The sequence below is a fragment of the Helianthus annuus genome, chromosome 13 (genome assembly GCF_002127325.2).
Source record: "Helianthus annuus cultivar XRQ/B chromosome 13, HanXRQr2.0-SUNRISE, whole genome shotgun sequence".
NCBI classification, from domain to species: Eukaryota; Viridiplantae; Streptophyta; class Magnoliopsida; order Asterales; family Asteraceae; genus Helianthus; species Helianthus annuus.
In genome coordinates, this window is record NC_035445.2 from 85,950,389 (window position 1) to 85,970,707 (window position 20,319).

At 34.7% G+C, this 20,319-nt stretch overlaps 1 protein-coding gene across 1 annotated transcript; it reads left to right on the forward strand.

Annotated features, from left to right (window-relative positions):
• The first annotated feature begins 937 nt into the window (after positions 1–937).
• Positions 938–12,483, forward strand: LOC110898473 (V-type proton ATPase subunit a1). Its single transcript, XM_022145256.2, has 18 exons — positions 938–1,261; positions 2,298–2,342; positions 2,704–2,826; positions 2,941–3,048; positions 3,166–3,276; positions 3,357–3,530; positions 4,384–4,521; positions 4,670–4,777; positions 6,323–6,430; positions 6,822–6,970; positions 7,103–7,256; positions 8,083–8,243; positions 8,878–9,084; positions 9,507–9,690; positions 10,605–10,688; positions 10,848–11,041; positions 11,132–11,191; positions 11,889–12,483. Exons 1-18 carry the CDS (start codon positions 1,121–1,123, stop codon positions 12,091–12,093), a joined length of 2,454 nt encoding a protein of 817 aa, XP_022000948.1. The 5' UTR covers positions 938–1,120; the 3' UTR covers positions 12,094–12,483.
• The last annotated feature ends 7,836 nt before the right edge of the window (positions 12,484–20,319 follow it).

Here is a 20,319-nt window from a genome sequence, read left to right on the forward strand (position 1 = left end):
GTATTTAGGGTGCCAGTCATCGATAAAAGGAGATGAGAGAGAGAAAGAGAGAGAGAGATGGGTTATGTGTGGGAGAGGACATAGACACTATTGGGATAGTTAGCGATCGGTAACACCGTCGCCACTTCAATAGGGCACATGGCTGTGGTGTTTTCGTCGGTGAGCACCCCTCCCACCCTTATAAATCACAACTAATGAACTTGTATTTCACTTTTTTATAAAACCACCATGCATTTAGTTCTTTATGCTATTTCGATAAAAGTTGGGAATGATATAATTTTTTTATAAGACTACGAGTTTTGATTTAAACATCGTATTTTGGTAATGCAAAAACCATGGTTACAAACTTACAATACATCTCAAAATGATCAAGCTTGAGATCAAGCTCAATAAAGTTAAATGACCTAAGCGCGATCTTAGTCGAGTTTGGCTTTGTCTTGTATATATATGATGTAAGTGTTTTTAATGGCTAATGATTTTACAGATTTATGTCCAACCAAAACCCTAGTATACCTTATTGTGAGTTCGGCTTCTTTTCCTCATTTATGTTCACCTTCCTTTCTACCCTTCAGCCCCTTCGGGCGTTACCAGGCTAACGCCCAACCCCATGGTACTCATATAGCGCTCCACCAACACTGATTAACACCCTAAATATGCTTACGTGTTGCCATCTAAGACAAATCACGCCTCTTAAGGCATTTCTCTTCACGTAATCATATCGTAATCATATCGATTAACAATTGTACCAATTAAATAAATGAAGAAATATAAAATACTAAAGAGTATCCTAATGGTAAAGTAAACCATTTCTTTGCCGGATTTACAAACTTTTAGGCACTTATCAGGCAAATTATCACGTCTAGAGACCGTTGACATCTACCCAAAACAGTTAAAAAACACACACAAACAAAAATAAAATAAAAATAAAATAAAATAAAAAAACCATAACTAATAAAATTCCCCTGTATCATATGCATTTCTAGATCCAGAAACTGCACGCAGTATGAATTTACAGAGGCCAGATCTGAAGATCTAGCCCTAGATATCTGCAATTTCGGTATCATCAATCGGTATATCTTCAGTTTTTAGTTATAGGAACGGTTTAGATTAGCGAATAATCATGGAATTGTTGAAGAATTTGCCGGAAATGGATCTCATGCGATCGGAAAAGATGACGTTCGTGCAGTTAATCATTCCGGTTGAATCTGCTCATCGTGCTGTATCTTATCTCGGTGAATTAGGTCTACTTCAGTTCCGTGACGTATGTTTTCGATCTGACTTTATTTTGTATATGAATATGTATATGTATGTGAATGTGTGTTTGTATGAATGGTTGCTGGATTGATGACGTTTGATATTTAGGTTTTAAATGTTTTGATGGAGGTTTATGTGTATGATGTTTGTTATTTTAGAGGATTGATATCTTTTGCTGTGAATTTGTTGCAAGTAGTTTGTTGTTTTGAGTTAGTTAATACTGTGTAGTGTTAAATTAGGGTTAATGTAGCTGTAGCTTTTGAATTTACTTGATTTTTGTAGGTAATTTGGTAGCATAGGTTAAATATTGTCATAGGTGATGATGATTTATAGGGTGCTAGAAGGTTTTATGATATTGGTCCTTTCTCAGTAGATTAGGCTTAGAGTAAGAAAACTATTTGAGATAATAAGTTTGATATAGAGGAATGAGCTAGTCACTAGAGTGATGGTGATTTCACAGAGATTGTTGTTAAAGCGGAAGAACATGTTTAGGTATGTTTTGTACATCCTAATCTCTTAGGATGACTCTAATAGTGATGATGTTGTTACGGATTGGAACCATTGTAAGGTATGAGACTTGTCCTACATCGGCTGTATAGGCAATAGATGTGAGGTTAATAGACCAAATGGGCTCTCTCGCCCACCAGACTATTGGGCTGTAACAGACGTGGATGCACTTTTAGAGGCTTAAGTTGTTTGAGAGATGCAGAACGATGAGTGATTTTTACCTTTCTTTCACAATTCACACATACTTTGTTCTTTGTTTGATAGTGGTTAGGTCTTGCTGAGAGCTATATAGTTTTTTTTTGCCTTGATAAAAGAAGGCTGGATCAGGTTACAGTAATTGCAAGCAAACAAGGATCTTTATATAAAAAGAAAACTAACTGAAAGTTGCAATTCTTTTGATTGTTTGATATGGTATATAAGTCATTGAGATCAAAGTGCAATTCCAATTGTCAGGGTTCTTTTACTCACTTAGTTTCTCTTATTCATATATAACTCATGCAATTTTCTAATTCACTGCATTTTATTCTTCTTGGCAGTTAAATGATGATAAAAGCCCATTTCAAAGAACATTTGTTAATCAGGTAATATTATACCAAATTCATAACTTCCTTCAGTTGTTAATTTATTCATGTAGATTTATGTTTTTGGCTGTGGTTTTTATTATGCTATACTGCTAAATTAAAGTTTTGTTTTTGTTTTGAGCCTAAACTCTTCCATCGAAGATGGTTCTATACAATTTGGATTTTGTTTTATGTAATCATTTCAATAAAATATGATTTGGTTTTACAGCAGCACTATGATATGTGTGTGTGTGTGTATATATATGAAATGGTACCAGCAAAAAGTAGACCTAAATTTATGTGTTTATATATCACCAGTATAAAGCAAGGTCTATGTATATCTCAGTTTATGTTTTCTTGCACATCATTCCTTGGTTTTTAGGTAAAAAGATGTGCTGAAATGTCAAGAAAGCTTCGGTTTTTCAAAGATCAGATACACAAAGCCGGACTACAATCTTCTGCTCTTCCTACACTGCAACCAGATGTCGACTTGGAAGCATTAGAGGTCTGCTCTTTCAAGCTCACTGAGGAAAAATAAGAACAAAAAACATACCCTCTTTGAGGAGGTTAACTTGCTTTAGAACTAAATATTGTTCATATTATTATTTTGTAATTACAGACACAACTTGCTGAGCATGAACACGAACTTATTGAGATGAATGCCAACAGTGAGAAACTACAACAAACGTATAATGAGCTGCTAGAGTTCAAGATCGTGCTGCAGAAGGTACATTGTGCATGCTGTTCGTTTTGATGCTTGTTTTCAGTAACGGAAACATCCAGTTTTATAACTGTAAATTTTCTATTTCCAGAACATTATTCTGAATGTAAGTATGTTCTCCAGGCAGGAGTCTTTCTTGTATCAGGTAAGAGTTACGATACTGCAGAAGGCACGGAATTAGACGATAATGTGTACCCTAGTGATTATCCGGAGTCAGCCTCCTTGCTTGAGCAGGTAAAACCGTAAAAATCTTGTGTGCATTTTGCATTTTGGAGTGCCATCACATAGATACTCAAAGTTTGTTTATCACACAGGCGACACAATCTGGACCGCCAAATTCATCTGGCCTTAGATTTATAAGTGGGATTATCCCGAAATCGAAGATATTATTGTTTGAGAGAATGTTGTTCCGTGCAACAAGGGGAAATTTGCTTTTCAATCAGGCCCCTGCGGATGAGCTCATCATGGATCCTGTATCATCTGAAATGGTTCGTTCACATCTCATAAATACAAATACATACTTACACTCTATATAACTAAAATATCATCATTCTGCTGCTTAAACATCAGTATCTATATTTATTATATATAACAAAAGAGGGTGTCTTAGGAATAGCACCTAACACACAACCTCTATTTTTGTTGTTTTTTTTTTGCCAAAGGAATAGTACTTAAGACACAACCTCTATTTTTATTGTTTTTTTTGCCAAATTTAAAGCAATGCCATCCAACTCATGTTTTTTTTTGTATTCAACCCTTCAACTTTTAGCATTGCCACTTACACCCCCTCAGCTTTATAAAAACTTTGTAAAATGTCATTTGGACCCCCTCAAGTTTTACATGCTTATTTTTATGTATGTGGGTCAAATATAATACATTTTCGTGCTTACTTTTATGTACGTTTTTGGTTGGTCTACGTTTTGTTCGGAAACGAGTCGGGTCAAATATAATACGATTTCACTAGGCGGTATAAACTCGAGTTACTTTACGTTTCAACTCCACCGCAATGCGTGGTACCATTTTAACGTAAAAAGCTATTTTTTACGTGCTTATTTTTAAGTAAGTTTCATTATAAATCCAAGTTGGTTTACGTTTCGACGTAAATTTTCTCGGTAATGAGCCAGGTCAAATATAATATGTTTTCGTGCTAATTTTTATGTGTGTTTTCAGTTGGTCTACGTTTTGACGTAATTTTTGTTCGGAAACGAGTCGGGTCAAATATCTTACGGTATAGATTGGAGTTACTTTAAGTTTCGACACTGCCGCAACGCTCGGCGGGTCAAAATACTAGTTGATTATATTTAAAGTTCAAATGAATGTAGTTTATATGTTTCTGTACAGGTTGAAAAAACTGTATTTGTAGTGTTCTTTTCCGGAGAGCAGGCAAAGACAAAAATACTTAAAATCTGTGAAGCATTTGGTGCAAATTGTTATCCTGTTCCAGAAGACTTAACAAAGCAGACTCAAATAACTCAAGAGGTTTGTTTTCAAAGGGATAGTGCTGATACTTTAAAAAATATAAAATGTAGATATGATTTTTGTTTCGCTATTGATGCTTGTTCTGAACCTGCAACTACACGTGATTTTCTTTTTGAAAACATTATTTTTTCAACCTATCCTTTTGCAGGTTTTGTCACGGCTTTCTGAATTGGAAACCACCTTGGATGTTGGAATTCGTCATAGGAATGCTGCTCTTCACTCCATCGGGTTTCACTTAACACTATGGATGAACATGGTAAGGTGTGCTTATAGGTTTTTTATTTTGCACTAATATAAACTTCTATGTAGTTAATATCGGTTACATATCACCGATATAGATATATCGGTTATCGGCCCCCATGTAAAATATCGGTGTGAAATATTCGTACCAAATTATCGGCAATATTGACCGATATTTTTCCGATCTCAGTACCTTTCTTCTTAGTTCCACCATTCGTCTTTCTTCTTATTGCTGCTATTAGTGTTTTAAGTCTTAATTGTTAATTGTTAGTGTTTTAAGTCTTAATGGGTTCCTACTTGCTACAATTGCTAGTGTTTTGCAAGTTGCAAAAGGTTAATTTGTTAATGGTAGGAGAGTATGCTGAACTGTTAGTGTTAAATTGCTATATATATATAGAGAGAGAGAAAAAAGTGTATCGTACAATTGGCCTTAATGTACATTACGTACGCGACTAGAAATCGCATGTTATACATAATCTCGGACATGTCATAATCGCATGTTATACAAACCCGGACATGTACAAATTCGCACGGCTGATAAACTCGAATTCCCCATAATCGCATGTTATACAAACCCGGACATGTATAAATTTGCATGGCTGATAAACTCGGAATCCCCAAAATTACAAAATCGCATGTTAAACACAAATCGCGTACGTAATGTCCGTTAAGGGATATTGTACAATAACCGGCCTCTATATATATATATATATATATATATATATATATATATATATATATATATATATATATATATATATATATATATATATATATATATATATATATATATATATATATATATATATATATATATATAGGGAGGGGCTCATGCGAGAACCACCCTTATTGTGAGAACCTTGAGAACCAATGTGAACACAACCTATAATAGCTAAAAAACCTACCCCCCCCCCCCCCAAGCTAAAAACTAAACCCCCAAAAAACCTAAAAAAATCTAAAAAATGTTTTTTTTTTAAATATTTTTTATGCTCAAATCGCTACTTTTAGTGGCCAAAAAAAATTTTTTTTTTAAAAAAAAAATTGTGTGATTTTTAGCTATTTTTAGGCATTTTTGGTGTGTTCACATTGGTTCTCGCGGTTCTCACAATAAGAGGTGGTTCTCGCATGATCTTCTCCCTATATATATATATATAGAGAGAGAGAGAAAGTATAATGTACTTCAAGGCTTAACCTACATTAACATACATGACAAAAAATATAACGTGCGTTATTATCATAGAACATGCGTGATTATAGTCCATGCGTGATTATGTGGTCCCATGCGTGATTATGTGGTCCCATGCGTGATTATACCCCTGATCCAACGGTTACCATTGTATCCTACTTGATGTATGATAAGGATTTTTGTATGTTAACCTTACTCTATATATATATATATATATATATATATATATATATATATATATATATATATATATATATTAAAATTACCAATATCCCACCACGATAACCTATATCTCAAATATCTGTTTTTTTACTGTGTTAACTGCATTAAACTTTGATATTGTTTGCATCTTTATATAATGAGATGATCTTGTAGGTTAAAAGAGAGAAAGCTGTGTTTGATACATTGAATATGTTAAACTTTGATGTTACAAAGAAGTGTCTAGTTGGAGAGGGATGGTGCCCAATCTTTGCCAAACCCAAGGTAATTTATGTGCATTGTTTATTAGAGTAAAGTATGTTCCCTGTGGTTTACCAAAATTTTGGATTTAGTCCCTAGCTTTCCAAAAGTACATGGATGGTCCCGGTGGTTTGCACTTTGTAACGTATTTAGTCCATGTGGTTTGCACTTTGCAACACATTTAGTTCCTAACTTTGACATGCTGAAGCCTTTAGATTTGTTGGCTAGGGAGTAAATGAGTTACAAAGTGCAAACCACATGGACCATATGTGTACTTTTAGAAAGCTAGGGACTAAATCCAAAATTTTGGTAAACGACAGGGACCATCCGTTTACTTTTCTCTTTTATTTATATCGTATATTCCTTTTCAAGTTATTGCTTTCTATTTGTTGAACTACGTTATACTTTACATTAGATTCAAGAGGCGCTGCAACGAGCAACATTTGACAGCAACTCACAAGTCGGCATCATATTCCATGTCATGGATGCTGTGGAATCACCTCCAACATATTTCAGAACGAACGCTTTCACAAATGCATATCAAGAAATCGTTGACGCCTATGGGTAAACCTATGTTTCATTTCCATATTAGTCAAATCAATATTAGTTTTTCTTGATGAAACACTACATATTTGACTGCATATGTTATTATTTTGTGCGTGGGAGTTATTGATGTCTATATACTATTTACTGCAGTGTTGCTAAATATCAGGAAGCCAATCCAGCAGTTTATACTGTAATTACTTTTCCATTTCTTTTTGCGGTCATGTTTGGGGATTGGGGACATGGAATATGTCTATTGATCGGTGCATTGATTCTCATAGCTCGTGAAGGGAAGCTTAGTTCTCAGGTTTGTTCTCTTAGAACGTTGATTTTGTTTTTATAAATCCATGTGGTCGTCTTATATCAAAGTAATTTTGTTTTGTTGTTATATATGTATTGACATTTAAATCTAGTGCTTTTAACTAAAAAATCATTATGAATTTAGTAACATGCCATTTTCGTCCCTGAGGTTTGGCCAGTTTTGCAACTTTTGTCCAAAGGTTTGTTTTTCCGCATCTGGTTCCAAAAGGTTTGAAATCTTGCCATTTTCATCCGGCTCGTTAACTCCATCCATTTTTTCCCGTTAAGTCATGTGTACTTTTGTCTTTTTTGTTAAATTAAAGGGCAATTCGGTCTTTTTTGTCATATGTACAAGCATATAGCATAATGTACAAGTATTCAAAAGACCAAATTGCCCTTGAATTTAACAAAAAAAATGAAAATACCTCTGACTTAACGAAGAAAAATAGATGGAGTTAACGGGCCGGATGAAAATGGCAAGATTCGAACTTTTTGGATTCAGATGCGGAAAAACAAACCTTTGGACGAAAGTCGCAAAACTGGCCCAGGGACGAAAATGGCATTTTACTCTTATGAGTTTATCTACGTCTTTTGTAGTTTTATGCAGCAATTAATTTTAATGTCAAAATTAAGGCATATACAGATTGCCTTTGAAAGTTTTTCTTTTTCACATTGAGAAATAGAAGTTTATTTTTTGGGATGTCACAAAATAGTGTTCTTGTCAAAACTTACAGCAGTATAAAACAATTTTCACTTGTTTTTATAAAACAGTTATTAATACATTGTCAATTTTTAGCTTTTTAATTTTTTTTGTTTTTCATTCATTATGGCAGAAACTTGGGAGCTTCATGGAGATGTTATTCGGTGGTCGTTATGTGCTTCTCTTGATGTCACTGTTTTCAATCTATTGTGGACTAATATACAATGAATTCTTTTCTGTTCCCTATCACATATTTGGCGATTCTGCTTATAAATGCCGGGACGATTCGTGCAGGTATATTTTTCTTTACGTTTTCATATATTATGTCCGGACACTTTTTTCTTCATTATTAATTTGGGGCAGCAAACGAACCGAATGAACACGAACAAAACCGTGTTCGTTTGTTAAGGTTCTCTATGTGCTCATGAACACTTATCGAAGACGAACAAGATTTTATGTTCGTGTTCGTTCGTTAAGGAAAATAAACGTGTTCGTGTTCCTTTATTAAATTTAGGCAACGTACGCAAACGAACGTTTATGAACACAATTGGAAACAAACGAAACAAACAAGCATTTTAAATATTTTATTTGTCGGAATTTTGAAGTATTAAATAGAATATAAAAACCAAAAACACTAATAAACTATCGGACCCAAACGAACATAAACGTACACGTTACCGAACATTTACAAACATAAATGAAGGAACACGGCCTCTGTTCATGTTCGTTCATCAACTAAATGAACGGAATTTTCTGTTCGTGTTCGTTCATATATTAAATGAACAAACACAAACAAACTTTCCATCAAACGGTTCACGAACTGTTCGCTGAACGTTTGGTTCATTTGCAGCCCTATTTATTATAATTCTGTTGAAGATAGCTTCTCGTCTACTAGCACTAAACAACCATTTTCTGTTTCAATTAACAGTGATGCATATACAGTCGGTTTAATCAAATATCGTGATGCATATCCATTTGGTGTAGACCCTAGTTGGCGCGGGAGTCGTTCAGAGCTACCGTTCTTGAACTCTCTTAAAATGAAGATGTCGATATTGTTCGGTGTTGCCCAGATGAATCTCGGAATCATGTTAAGCTACTTTAATTCAATTTTCTTCAACAACTCACTGGATATCAGGTATAGATCTTATGATTCTCTATGTAGTGTACTTTGATTTTTGTAGATAGAGTAAAGTACACGGATAGTCCCTGTGGTTTTCCAAAATTTTGGATTTGGTCCCTAGCTTTCCAAAAGTACACCGATGGTCTCTGCGGTTTGCACTTTGTAACAAATTTAGTCCCAAGTTTTTGTAAAAAGTACATGCATGGCCCCTGTGGTTTGCACGTAACGCATTTAGTCCTTAACTTGGACCTCCTAAAACCTTTATATTTGTTGGCTGGGGACTAAATGCGTTACAAAGTGCAAACCACAGGGACCGTCTGTGTACTTATGAAAAGCTAGGGACCAAATCCAAAATTTTGGAAAACCACAGGGACTATCCATGTACTTTACTCTTGTAGATATGTGACATTAGTTAAGGATTGGTGCAACTTTGTCAGGTATCAGTTTGTGCCACAGATGATATTTTTAAACAGCCTTTTTGGGTATCTTTCGCTTCTCATTATCATAAAGTGGTGCACTGGTTCTCAAGCCGATCTTTATCATGTGATGATTTATATGTTCCTGAGTCCTTTTGATGATCTTGGTGAAAACGAACTGTTTTGGGGACAACGGCCCCTTCAGGTACAACTTATTGTTTCTCTTTATTAACCATTGGGTGTCAGCCCAATGGCCACCAGCCCGCATTCTAACCCGGAGGTGGCGGGTTCGAGTCTTGCTCGTTCCCAATGCCCCTACGGTAGCGGATTTACCCCCAGACTCAGGCTTGCTGGGTGGCGGTCTGCGAGGTGGGATCACCTCGGCGGTTGGGAGGACCGTGGAATATCCCCCCCCCCCCCCCTCTATTGTTTCTCTTTATTGTTGATCCTTTAGAATTATAAGCGTCGGTTTCGACCCATTTAGTTAAGATACAGTTGGTTCGGGTTATCTTACCTCAAACGGGTAACAAAAAAAAACTAGCTAAAAATGAAACATGTCAAATGGTCGAGCCGGAGCAGGTCGAATGTCATTGTCACCCAAAATTTGTACTATGCATGAAATGAAACGCCCAAAAACCCGGGGGTCACATTCGTTGGATTTACTCTTTGGCAAATAGTTAGAAAATAAAATACCATTCAATTTAAAAACAAATGTAGCAGAAACATTTCAAGTCGTTACAAATCACTGAATTTAAACATTGTCTAAAACACTGAAATCATAACAAGGGGATGCCAGTCTTTAGCGTGGAGCCTTGCCACAAGCCAGCCGTCACTTCTTCGAACTACCTGATGTGCATACTAAAAGTCAGCTACGCTGAGTATGACTTAACAATTAACAGTCAATATACATTCTACGCAATTAAGCACATACAGCTACACGCTATACAATAATCAGTATACATAACACATCTGAAGTTATATACCATGTCTATAACCATACATGATACACTTCATAAAACATCTATAATTAACTACTATGTCTTCTATATTGTACACATCATACTCTACGTAGTTGATCAACCAGTCCCCCAGTGGTTTTCTAATAACAGATTTTTGCAGATCCTGTTGTTGCTTTCGGCTCTTGTTGCTGTTCCATGGATGCTTTTCCCCAAGCCTTTTATTTTGAGGAAACTCCATACTGAGGTACTACCCGTTTCTATCTACGCTCATCCATTAACACTTGACTAAAAACTATAAATATTGTTCCAGTAGTACTGTAATCTAATTATCTTGATTTCAGATTAATATATAAATATATAATCAGCTTGCAAAGTTAATGGTTTTATCGTTTGATATTTTTAGAGGTTTCAAGGTCGTGCATATGGGATTCTTCGGTCGTCTGAGATTGATACAGATTCTGACCCCGGTTCTCCACGGCAGCATGAAGAGGAATTTAATTTCAGTGAGGTTTTTGTACATCAAATGATACATTCTATCGAGTTTGTACTTGGTTCAGTTTCTAACACTGCTTCATACCTTCGATTATGGGCTTTGAGGTACACCATTCACAGACCTTAGTTAAGTTTAATAATCAGGCATTTATTATTTACTGTGTCTTTATTTTAGATAGTTTATATTTATTACAGCTTAGCACACTCAGAATTGTCCACTGTATTCTATGAGAAAGTTCTCCTTCTTGCTTGGGGGTAAGTTTCTTCTTTCTAAACATGTTTTTTTCCGATTTTATATTATTTTTTTCTTTTAATTAAAAATAGTATAGTGAACTTTTTGAATAGAATAAAATGCCATTTTCGTTCATGAGGTTTGGCCAGTTTTGTGACTTTCGTCCAAAGGTTTGTTTTTTCGCATCTGGATCCAAAAGATTTGAAATCTTGCCATTTGCATCCGGCTCGATAACTCCATCCATTTTTCTCCGTTAAGTCAAGGGTATTTCCGTCTTTTTTGTTAACTTAAAGGGTAATTCGGTCCTTCTCACTTTATGTACAAGCATTTAGCATAATGTACAAGTCTTTTTCAGGGTATTCGGTCTTTTTACATAAAGTGAAAAAGACCGAATTGCCCTTTAAGTTAACAAAAAAGACGCAAATACCCCTGACTTAAAGGAGAAAAATGGATGAAGTTAACGAGACGGATGAAAATGGCAAGATTTCAAACCTTTTGGATCCAGATGCGAAAAAACAAACCTTTAGACAAAAGTTGCAAAGCTGGCCAAACCTCAAGGACGAAAATGGCATTTTACCCTTTCGAATAAAATAATTTAAGAGGTTTGTGTATTTTGGCTACCAGTCAGCCGACTTTTGATCCGTTTGACATTTTTTTAGCTATCTTTTTTGAAATTACCAATTTGACCCGTTAGAGAATAAAAATTAATGTGATTTTCAGGTATAATAACATCTTAATTCGGATGGTGGGACTAGCAGTTTTTGCATTTGCAACTGCATTTATATTACTCATGATGGAGACGCTAAGCGCTTTCCTTCACGCATTGAGGCTACATTGGGTGGAATTTCAAAACAAGTTTTACGGAGGCGATGGTTATAAGTTCAAACCCTTCTCCTTTGCAGCAATAGCCGATGATGAAGATTAGTATAATTACATATTTCTCCTCCAACAAGGACAAAATCGGGTTTTCACCCACCACACCGTTAATCACACAGAATTTTGGCTAGTTAGAATAATCGGACGGTTATTGAGTTTCACACATGTGCAGCTTGAATTAACGTAGCGTTGTAGAAATCGACCCGGCCCGGATATATCTGATTTGATGGTACCCTAAGGTCCTGCCTGCACAAAATGGTCATATAATTAGGTGTTGTAAAGAGGGGATTCTTTTATATTGGATTGCCCCAAGGTGTATGTAGATTTTGATCTATAATCTTTCTATTTCTGTTTTTGGTAATAAACAACAAAGGTACAAATTTTAGTTATACTCATTGAAGAATTTATGGTATACGATTTGGTTTAACGTGTCGTAGAACTTTTGCATCCTGTGACAATATTTACACATCGACTTTTTGTGAGATTTGAACCCATAAACTTTTTGGTTGTAATCACGATGTTCCCTTCATTTACAGAACCCATTACTCATAATCCGTTCTTTCAGACAACTGGTTGTTCCATTTAACTTCATAAAGCAGGATAACCGAACCCCAGACCCTGTCATATATGCAGCTCATGTATCCATAGCCCATAAATTATTTAAATGCCACCGCATCGTCTTAGCCACAAATCACAAAGATCCTATGGCTGAAAGTCGTTCACTGTTCTCTCATGATCCCGTTCCTATATATATATATAGAGGCCGGTTATCATACAAATAACCTAATCGTACATTATGTACGCTACAACAACAACCGTCCGATCATCTAATTTAAACAGCGTGTTTTACTATTAAATTTATCAAATTAAAATTAATAAAAAGAAACCGCTAAGGTTAAAATCGTCAAATACGGGATCAAAACCCCTGATACTCAGCAAACCTCAAAAATCATAACGTAAGATCCTAAAAATCAAAACCGAAATTGAAATTATAACAATTAATCAAAAATCGAACGATTCCTGATCACCAAATCCTTCTGTTAAAATGAACTTCTGACGAAATTAAGAAATTCAGAAATGAAACAAATCAATGGACTGATTACCGAAGAAGATAATGCAGGGTATGATTTCATGTGCGAATTAATTGACAATAAAAATGCGATTTCAATAAAAAGAAGAAATCATTGAAATCTCATATAGTTTGCGAATTCATCGATATTGCACATGCGATTTTAGTAAAAAATTAAGTATTCTTTAAAATTTAATATAGTGTGCGATTTCATTCTTTTACACATGCGATATCAGAAAAAAATATAAATATATTTAGGTTTTCTTAAAGTTTGCGAATTTGTTTCCCATTCAAATGCGATTTTGAATACAAACAGTGCAAAAAAAATTAAAATTGCTTTCTCCTAAAAATGCAAAAAAAAAAAAAAAAACAAAACAAATTACGAATATTAAAAACTAAAAATAGTAGTATTTTATATAAAAAAAACTTAATTTATTACCGATGTGACTGTAATTTGACATGTAATCATCAATTTTACAATAAATACTACTGAACTTACCACCCTACCTATATAATAAATTTACTATATTAATATAAAAAACCTAGATATAACTACCTTCCATATTAAGATATATAATAAGAAAAAAAGACACACAACAAACAGACAAAAAAAATGGCTTCTGAAGATTCAAATAAAATCAAAAACATTGCAATCAAAGTGCTATTGTCAACTAGAACGTTGACAGAAATAAGCACTGATGTCACCTCTTCTCATCTGGTTCTTGATGTGCAGGGAAAAATTCTTGAACAAATCAAGAAAAATCAAGATGTATGAGAAAAGCTACTTCAAGAACCACCATCAAGCTTCAAAGACAGAGCTTTGGATCACATAAAAGGGCAATCTCAAGCTGATGACTTGGCCTATTCTTTCCTGACAGATGCTCTAAACACTGTGAAGGAGAAGATGGAGTTCAGCTCTTCTGAACGTGACAAAATATTTGCTTCAAGTAACTAAAAACTCTTTTTAATCGTTTTGTGGTTGTTGCTGTGTTAGACAATAACTATTATTATATTTTTTGTACATGTTTTGAACACGTATTATGTTTGCTATATAAGATATTAAATCGCATGAATGATATAGCCATCATCGTCACACAACAAAACTAAAGATAACTCGAATATCGCATGTAATAAAAGTGAAAATCGCATTTACGAATGATTATACACTGAAGCTTATAAAATCGCATGTTTTAACCTATAAATCGCATGATATTATGATATAAACAGATGAAAATACAATCGCATGTGTTTCGTGTATTTCGCATGTGCATTTATAAAAAACCTACTCATTATCGTCATCTTCCGAAACCTCTTCCCACTGATCTTCTTCTTCAGATCCATCATCGCTACTGTAATCTTCAAATTCATCTTCGTCGTCTTCGACCTCATTGTCTGTGTCTCTGCCAACATTTTCAATCTGGACGCCCTTCATCTTCTTTTTTTCATGTTTACCTTGTTGTTTGGCTTTCAACTCACCGCAAGTCCGAATGTCATGACCTTTTTCGTTGCATACGCTACATGTCCTTGACCTTTTCCCTTTGCGGCTGATCATTTGTTCCTTCTTAGATTTAATCCTTCTATGCGAGCCGCGACCTTTGTTTCTTATACCAACCGGCATACGGATAGTAGGGGGAGCATTAGTTACTGGTTGTTGATAACCAATCAACTTTGAAAATCGGTCAAATTTTGGATCAAGTTGCTTGGTTATACGACTCTGATCAACTCTCTCTTTAAGCTGCATCATTTGATCCCTCACTAAAACAAGTTGATCATGGTCAGAAATCAAATTACTAACCAAGTACTCCCCTGTGTGGATTATTTCATGAGCAATCCGTTTAGCCAGAGCCGGCCCTGAGAATTACTGTACCCTGTTTGAGCTCGAAAAAACGTGCCCTTAGGCCTTAACGAAATAAGTAATTTAAACTGGTTTTTTCATACAACCGTGAACCGTTGAAAAAATATAGCATTCGATAAACAATGCAATTAACGAAATACAAAATCTTTTGGGTTTTGGGCACACTAACTTAATGGGCTAACTAATCTAAACCATATGATTTTTTTTGTATGTGGGCCTATGTTAGTATTTGTTTGGCTATACCATATTAAAAAAATTACATATATAATATTAGATTTTTTTAAGATTACGTGCCCTACGAAATCACGGGCCCTGTTTGGTGGTCCTCCCCGCCCACCTTCAGGGCCGGCCCTGCGTTTAGCCTTGTGTTGCACATCCTTACCACCAATATTTAGATTGTACTTCACATTTAACTCATTTGGCACCACATCCTTCGTCCATCTCTTCGTAACATATTTGTTTGGAATTTCTTTAACACCAAACATCTTGAAAAGAAAATAGATGTGTTTGCATAGCAGCCCATACTGCTCAAAACGCAAACAGCTACACTGTGCAGTTACATCATTTTCAAGATTCTTGAACCACACCTAGGAAATAACCCAAAAAAAATAATAATAATAAAATTTAAAATCGCATGTATAGAATAACAATTTCGCATGGCTAAAAAATTATGTAAAATGAATAAAATAAAATCGCATGTGTAACGTAACAAATTCGCATGTCTAAAATAACATGTAAAATACCTCCAATAAACCATCTCCATGTGCTTTAAAGTCCTTCAACAATATTCTGATACGTGGACCTTCGACTTTGGTGTCCATCGGCAAACATTCGGAAATTGTTCCATGAATCTCTAATTGCTGATCAAAAATATAGACCTGGTGTAGATCTTAGCAGCATCTTTTTCCAAGGTAGTTTCACTCCAATCAGCTGGCTCAGTATATCTTGAAATATGATCATTCTTTCTATGATTGAACCTTTGAACATCCATTGCGCCATCAAAATGATTCATAAACTCTACGAGAGTGAGTTGTGAATTAGCCACCTAGCAAAAAAAATGGTTCCCACTCTCTGATCTTGAAGTTGTTCTCATAAGACCCGACATTGGCTCGTGCCGGTAAAAAGCCGGAATCCACATGGATCTCATCCCAAACATATCATCAATCCATTTGTTTTCAGTGAGACCGAACTCAATCATCACCAACTTCCACTGTCTCTCGAATTCTTCGGGCTCAATCGAATCAGTCCAAACAATGTCGCACATCCTCCTTTTAAACTCATCGTTATTGTACAACTCGTGTCCAATCTATAACAATAAATGCTTTTTATATCAGCCTATAACAAAAAACTAAAAATAAAAAAATAACACCAATAAAACACAAAAATATTGCATGCTATACCTTATCTGCCACTTTTTTCATTATGTGCCACATACACAATCTGTGTCTGCTAATAGGGAAAACCTCCTCAATAGCCTGTTTCATAGCAGGGTCTTGATCCGTCACTACAACATTTGGATGCCGACCAAATGACTTTAAAAATGAATTCAGAAGCCATTTATATGATTCAATACTCTCTGATGCCAACAACCCAGCTGAAACTGTTACATTTCGACAGTGGTTGTCAATGCCAGTGAACGGAACAAACACCATCTTGTACCTGAACAACACATGCGAAATCACGTTTAGGATATGCGAATTACTAAAAATCACATGCGAAACCAGAAGTATAGCATGCGATATATTCAACACCACTCTGTTGTCTATACATGCGATATTAAAAGCTCATTAACAAAACAAAACATGCGAAAATAAGAAACAAACATGTTTGTCTTGAAACACTTACCTGTTTGTCTTGAAAGTTGCATCGAAGGATATCACATCTCCAAATTCCATATAGTTAAGCTTGCATAAACCATCAGCCCAGAACAAACCAGTTAAACGTTTGTCATCATCAACAGATTATTCAAACGAATAATCAGCTAAATACTTTTTTTGTCAGTCATCCTATTTATCACCATGTCAGCGTCATATTCTCCTATATAGCTGTTTATTCGCTTCCTAAAATTTTTGCAATCATCAACCGTGGCACCAACGTTCTCGAAACCACCATAACGTTTCCTCATTATATGGAAAGCTTTGACAGGACCAAGGTTTAAAGTGCCTAGTTCCCATACCATCTCCTCCTGGACATCTGACATTTGTCTGTAAGCTGGCAGCATGTGAATATCATTTTGACATACAAACTTATGATTATGTCCATCAACAAATCTCTTTACTGTATATAATCTACCATCCACAGTGCAAATCATAAGTTGAGCTTTGCATCCAGTCCTAATAGTCCCCCTGTTCCTTGTTTTGAATTGCTTTTTTGACTTCGAATGATCATCAATACACAGAGGCTTATGTCCCTCTTTATAACAAACAAAATACTTGGTTTTAATTATACCACCACTGTGTACTTCACCACCTTTCCGAATAGAAAAACCAGCTAACTTAGCATATGATTGATAAAACGCATATGCTTGTTCAATAGAGATAAATTGCATTCCAACAACAGGTGTAGCTGATGCTTGAACCTCCGGAGTGTAAACCCTTTCATCTACATGAATCAAAATCAGAAAACATAAAACACATGCGAAATGTATGAACAAAACATGCGAAAAATGATGATATTGATTAAACTGTATTACATATGCGATTTATTATACCATAACATGCGAAAATGCAAAAAAATAAAATCAAATGCGAATTGTAAGAGTAATAACATGCGAATTTATGCATGTTGCTTTCAATACAAATGTATAATCAACATTCAAACTTCAAAAACAGCTACAACAATGCTACGATTAAACAAAAAACAATTATACGAACAATTTAGATATCTGAATTAACATAATTACCATTAGAAAACTCGTTTGCAGCACTTGTACTTGAAATTGGAATTGGAATTGGATTTGCAGGCCGCGGATTTAAAACATCCTCAATCGATACTCTCTAATAAGCAGATAATTGAGCATGATCACCGATCGGTCGATTTTCTTCAAAATCAACATCTGTTCGTCCAGTGCTACTCTGTGGATCCATCGAAATAAACAAATTGAATGAAACCCTAACACAGAAGAACGAAACTGCAATTTGAGAATTATGGAAAATTTGAAACTGATTTGAATAATAATTACCGGGATAACAGTGTAACGAACTTCTCGCTAATTGAATGAAGAGACGAATTTGCCCTCAGATGATTGAGTTAATTGTCTGATTTAACCTTATTAAAACGAAACTGAATCAGGACACGTGTATGGCTCAAAATATAGCGTATGTAATGTACGATAACCATATTTTTACCATACTCTTTACATGTATATATATATATATATATATATATAGGGTAAGGTTCATGCGAGAACCACCTTTATTGCGAGAACCGCGAGAACCAATGTGAACACAACCTAAAATAGCTAAAAAAAACCTAACCCCCCCCCACACCCCCAAAAAAATCCTAACCCCCCCTCCCAAGCTAAATGTTAAAAACTAAAACCCCCAAAAAACCTAAAAAAAAACCCTAACCCCCCTCACCCCACCCCCCAAAAACCTAAACCCCCCACCCCCACCCCCCCCCAAAAAAAAAAAAAAAAAAAAAAACCTAAACTCCCCTCCCCCACCGCCCAAAAACCTACCCCCCCCCCCCCAAGCTAAAATGTTAAAAACTAAATCCCTAAAAAATCTAAAAAAAATATAAATTTTTTTTAATATTTTTTATGTTAAAATCGCTACTTTTAGTAGCCAAATTTTTTTTTAAATTTATTTTTTGGCTACTAAAAAAACCGATTTTTTTATAAAAAAATATTAAAAAAAATAAATAAAAAATGTGTGTTTTTTAGCTATTTTTAGGCATTTTTGGTTATATTCACATTGGTTCTCGCGGTTATCCCAATAAAGGGTGGTTCCTAACGGATCTTTGTCCTATATATATATATATAGAAAGAGAGAGAGAGAGAGTCCAGATATCGTACAAGACGGTATCTTTGTACGATTCTACGCAACAATGACAGTCATTACGTGATTACGTGAGTTTGAATACACAACACATGACTACGTGATTACGTGATTTGAATACAGGATTATGAATACCCGTTACGTGATTACGTGATTTTATTATAGTATTTTATGTGAAACCCTACTATGTGATAACGTAACAATAGTTGACTATGTATTATTACGTAACTACGTGATTTTGCATATACATTTTTTATTATGTGATTTCATTATATATTTTATGTGAAACTACACTGAGTGATTACGTAATTACGTAAAAACAAAAGCATCTAATACATAATATTTCATATGGAATACCCAAGATTTTAGGTCTAATCATGTATTAAGGATAAATTATATACAAAACATTAGCTAAATCAACCTATAATAACTATATAACATCGTATATTAGAGATTTAATCACGTAATAAAGCATAAACAATCAAGTTCTTATTATTGAATGCGTAATCACGTAATAAGCGTAATTGTAATAACATTAGTTATAACAAATCATATTGAATGTGTAATCATGTTATGAATTTATATTGAATGTGTAATCACGTAATGGTTTATGCTGAATGTGTAATCACGTAATTAATATTCAAAATCACGTAGTCATGTGCTGGGTATTCAAAATCATGTAATCATGTAATGGACTAATGAGTATTCAGAATCCTTTAAAATTTTTTAAAGCAATCTACAGCAATATGCTGCTCGAATTAAAGAGAATAAAATGTTCGTTAATATGGTACATTTATTTTTTTTAAAAAAAATATTAACGTATGAAAAAGTTATAGCCGTTTAAAAATCAATGGGGGAAGTTGTTTCAAGTGAGAAAAGACTAAATTACCCTCAAGCCAATGCCACTTGTCCTCATCTCCTAGTCACGTACACTTCGTATGAGTTTTTTGTCATGTACATGATCCAGCATCTATATATATAACTTAAAAAAAAGAAAAAAATATATATATGTATATATAATATAAATATTTAGAATGAATAAAAAAACATGACAACATAGTGGTGTGTAGAGATGAGCGTATTGTACCGCTATCGAAAATCGTCAAAAATAAGCATCAGTATTAATACCGAAAATGCTTGATACGGTATCGTATTTGAAGAATAAAAATAGGTAAAATACTATACCGACCGAACCTAAAAATACAGTACCCATTCCTCGTCCGTAGTGGTGTCTGCATATGTCGTATTCGTAATAAATGTTCTTCATAAAAATATATTCTGGTGCAAGGGTGATGACTAGAATTGGACAGTAGCCAAATGAAGAAACCTAAAAAAAAAAAGAGCATATATGAA